Raw genomic sequence first — 5,000 nt, 5'->3', positions numbered from 1 at the left:
AACAAACGCACAAGCACACACACACACACACAGACACATACAACACACACACACACACACACACACACACACACACACACACACACACACACACACACACACACACACACACACACACACACACACTCACACACACACACAAACGCACTAGCACACAAACACACACAAATGCACAAGAACGCACACATACACACAAACACACAAGCCACACACACACACACACACACACACACACACACACACACTCACACGGCAGGCGTCATAATGAAAGAGTTTGACATCCCTGTCATCAACATATACTTTAGCTTCTCCGTGTAGTTGTAACCGTCACTAACCATCACCAACGACGCCCCTTATCCACACACATGCAATATGGTACTCGTTTTTGGCAAGACCTCCAATCTTACAGACATCAACGATTTCCAAATCTTAAAACACCTGACTCGATGCAAAGTAAGACAACAACAAGACGCCCCCACAGCGTCACAACACGAGATGCCTGATGTCACCAGACAGACCCATTGAACCCTTTCTCGTACCTACCCCAATTACATTACCATAACTTAATATATATACACCACATACAGCCACGCCCACCAACCATACAACTAACCCCTATATAACGGAACTAACACCCATACCTATACTTAATGAGTAACAAATCTCACATACGGTAACCCACAAAACCTACCTCTCGCCCCTTATTACCGACGGCTGAGCCGTCAGAGAGAGGATTGCCGAGGTCAAGGCCCGGCACTAGGAGTGCCTAGGTCACGTACCTGGCACTAGGGACTGCCCAGGTCAAGTACCTGGCTGAAGAACTGTCTAGGTCAAGCATCTAGTCAGTAGAGGTAGGGAAACCCTCTCCCTGACCTCTGTTTGTACATAACTTTCGTATCTGAGAATGAATCAAAGAAAGTCCCACAGACACTTTACCTTACCTGCTAAATCACCAATACATGTAGCAAAACACATTTATTGTGTTACAGTAGCTACTGTCATCACAGCACTGGGTGACACTGTGGATACGAATGTGTATTATCTATATATCATTTTTTCAACATGTCTTATGAAGCTATTTCTCACATCAGATGATGTACTCCACCATCGTGATGTGCACCATTGTCCTGGTGGCCTCCGCACATAGGCCTCTACCCCTCATCCGCCCCAAAGAAAGCAGCACAACCACAGGGCCAATTCAGGGTGAGTATCACACCCAGAATAAACACGGATAGGAAAAATATGGTGAGGTTGATATGGTCCGTGACATGAGATGTACGTAAATCTTTGATTCTGTCTGATAACCTTTCTTTTCTGTTGACAGTCAAGCCCGGGTTCTGTCCCCCCAAGCGACTCTTCTGCCCGCTCATCAGGATCTTCAGACTCCCCGCCATCTGCTCCCACGACGGCAACTGCGGCCGCGCAAAAAAGTGCTGCTTCGACAGGTGTCTGAAACAGCACGTGTGCAAGCACCCCCAATACCTCCTACCTCACCCAGTGCCCCAACGCTGATACATAACCTCGTCTCTCATTCTTGTTGCTCCTTGTAACTTATGATTGGAGCAAATATTAAATAAAGTCACTGTTTTCCAAAAATGATTTTTCAAATCCAGTACCTAAACGTCATCTGCACAGTTGTACGAGACGGAACAACCAATCATGCTGTTCGTGGAACTCTCAATCAAAACATCATGTGAGGAAGAGATCATTGTATTTGTGCGTGAGGACCAAGACCCGAGTCTTCAAGGTCCTTGTGTTCCTTATATGTTTGCATGACTGTGGTATTAATACTCCAACAAATGCACACTGTCCATTTTATTTTATTTCTTATCTCTGCACCTGGCCTCATTACCACTCCTGCAGTTGATTTTATTCATTCCACTCCACGACACTAACTTCTTTGTTTATATCTTCATTTTTTAAAACCTTTCTATGAACTGTTTTTGAAAAATGATATTGGGGAAACTTTTTCGAAATAGGAATCCATTGCCTAATAATGTTTTTTCTCACCAGACTTGCAATTTCATAGAAAGGACGACAACTTGATCTATTTCTTTTCTGGTGTATTGTTATTGCGACCTTGTGATTTTTGGGGTGCTTTGTTCACTCAGCCAGATGAGTTGGCAACTCCTTTGCAAAATTTTGTAAGCTGCAATAACCATGATCTAGACTGAGTTTACTTTCTTCTTCTTCTTTTTCTTCTTATTCTTCCTCCACTTCTTTTTTTCTGTCTACAAATAGAGGCAATCGTAAAGAGGCACAGATATCCTCCTTTGTTGGCGTTACCCTGTTCTCAGAAGGTTCCCATTTTTTCTTGTCCATTCTAAGCTCGAATGTTTAAACAAGTCATTCTCAGTCTCTGTGTACATGAACCCTTTGTTTATGGAATGCTGTTTACTAGCTTTCCAGAAATCACTAAAACGCTTGATGAAAACATCTGGAATCCACCAGAGACTTTTATTTGTCCGTGTGTTTCTCTCCTCTTTTTCTTGGAAGCCTCTGGAAAACCCTTGTGGTTACTGGACGTCCCTGTTGAGAGTAACCGTTTCACACGTTGAGCTCAGAGTGAATTGAAATCTCCCAGTCAACGTCGGACGATCATCGTGAGTCCTCGGAGAAGCAAAATAGATGGCCAACTCTTGGTTTGAACTTACTCCCAGACGGGATTCGAACCCGGCCCAGCAGGTAGGACCCACACTTGAAGTCTTCTGAGCTGCGAGGTGACCCTCTCAAAACAGTCCACTGCCCTCGATCTCTATGTCCCTCGCTCCAATGGCGACTTTTCAAATGAAACTTTCAATTGCAATTTCAACTTTTGCAGTGTCCGTATGTAACAGAGTTCACTAAAACGGATCAATTTCCTGCGAATCGTATTACGTATTTAAGTTCTGTGAGACCAACAAATATATTCGAGCTGCCCTATCTACCCTTGCCGATATGCGGCCCGAATGCACACTGCCACACGGCAGAAAAGGGGTTTTATGTGAATTCCAACTCCCATTTTCATGAAAATGTGGAAAGCAGAGCCTCGACCACTACCCGCGTATCCTAAGTCTTTCCCAAACTGGGAAATGTATTGCGCAACCCGCGGGGTCTGGAGTGCTTCATCCAAGTGATCACTTCCAGGTTATCATGTCTCAGGTACTAACCCTTTTTCTACGGAATAGAACTGCACTTTGGAGGAAAATTAGAATAAAATGGACCTTAAGATTCTCTTCATAAAAGTAGGGCTACGTTTATTTTGTCCATCAAGATTGGTCAAATTCACAGTTGTATTGCCCACGTGCCTATTGTTATAGCATATTAGACGGTTAGCAGAGTGTGTAGGTTGTGTGTAGCACGCTCGTGGTGTCGAGCGTTAACAAGCATTGTTGCAAACTTCTTGCAGACCAAGTCACAGGATGAACAATGGGTCATCGGTTTCTTGGGTTTTGCAAAGTCTAGGAACATTCAGCCGCTGTCAGTCACGCCTCCATGTCCATGTTGGTTGACACATGATTCAGAAAGGCCAATGTCCAGAAAGGAGATGTGCAGAGATTTATCTAGCTGAGCCAAAGACTGCTCATGAGTTTTCCCTTCTTCATGGTGAATGGCAGAGTTCTACTACCATCAACGCACATTTCCTTGCGTCTTACACAATAATCATTGATTGTTGTACCTCGTACAACTCGGCACTTGATATTTTGGTATTGAATTTGAAAACCAACTTTGGAAAAATATTACTTTTATTAACGTGTACCACAAATAGTTGGGCAAAAGAAACAACAAGTAACACAAATGAGAGGCAAGAGCACCTATCAGTGGTGAGGCATTATTGTTTTTATTGCATTGTTATTGTTTGCATCATTATGAGAAAGCGGTTGAGTCAGTTGACACCAAACTTTCTGAAAAGGAGAGGAATTATCCTCGTACGTCTTCCATCATATCATGGGAGTGACGCCACTAAGGAAGTTTGTTATGATGACTGACTACGTGATTGGCGAGTCTGATTCCGCCTTCCGCTCGCCATGTTTATCTTGGACGTATATGTAAAAACATCTCGCTCATTACCCTTTCCCCTTTCCCTTGCATATGGTGAAAGCAGTACCATTGCCATCGAGGATATTATTACCTTCATCCACCCCCTCTTCTACTACTGTCAACTCCTTTCCACGTTCTGGGACATGACCATAACTAGTTGCGTCTTATGCGACTCACTAGTTGATATTTAGATATCGGATTTTAAAAAACATCTTTGGAAAAACAGTTACATTTATTTAACTATTTAACATTAACGATAAATAACTACAACCTTACAAGCAACAACGGATAACAAGGACGGGGGGCGAGGTCATCGATCAGTAATAAGGCATCGGGTGAGGTGGGAGTGAGTGAGGTATGGATGTGGTGGGCGGTGTTCTGGGGCCTTGCTATAACCGCTTGTAGAACCACTTGGTTGATTGGTTCTTTTCAGCGGTCTGAGTGTCCTGCTCCCGGTAGTTTCCAATCACTAAGTTAGTCACTTGTATACCCGCTTGGGGTTATAAACCGCACTCTGGTTTTCTCTCGTTTATTTTTAAACAGAGGGTTATACAATATGTCTGTACACTAGTAACACCAAGCATGTCTAACACCGACTGCTTCTCTCTCCAGATCCCCGCGGTCATTTTGTTGACCGGAAGTGGTGACATAGCAATTTCTTGAGGTGCTTTGGTTACTTATCAATTTCAATTGATATACATGATACCATAAGTATGTAACAACGGTATTATTCTGGGTTTATAAACTGTTATCTATTATATTTATCTTACGTAGTATGTCCAGGGGGAAAGGTCTTATGTGTATTGTGTTTCCGTGTGTTAATGTGAGTTGTGACTAATGGCATCCATTATATGTATGTTCGTGTGTCCGTGCGCGTCTTGTTTGTGGGCGCTCGGGGACGGTATGCTCGGCTGCTAAAATGTTAGGTCAGCTTTCCTGCGATCAGTGCTAAGCTCAGCTTGTTAGGGCGGACGTGTCTG

The 5,000-nt window shown here is 43.5% G+C and overlaps 1 protein-coding gene across 1 annotated transcript in view; it reads left to right on the top strand.

Moving 5' to 3' along the window:
- LOC143029592 (uncharacterized) overlaps positions 1–1,512 on the top strand; it is a 2,459-nt gene extending 947 nt beyond the window's left edge. The window contains exons 2-3 of the mRNA XM_076192297.1: positions 1,076–1,203; positions 1,325–1,512. Of these exons, the coding sequence (XP_076048412.1) occupies positions 1,076–1,203; positions 1,325–1,512 (316 nt within the window). The remainder of the gene's footprint in view (positions 1–1,075; positions 1,204–1,324) is intronic.
- Positions 1,513–5,000: the final 3,488 nt, after the last annotated feature.

Source organism: Oratosquilla oratoria, chromosome 1, assembly GCF_046742065.1.
Source record: "Oratosquilla oratoria isolate Oo_2021 chromosome 1, ASM4674206v1, whole genome shotgun sequence".
NCBI classification, from domain to species: Eukaryota; Metazoa; Arthropoda; class Malacostraca; order Stomatopoda; family Squillidae; genus Oratosquilla; species Oratosquilla oratoria.
This window is presented reverse-complemented; position numbering and strand designations above follow the sequence as displayed.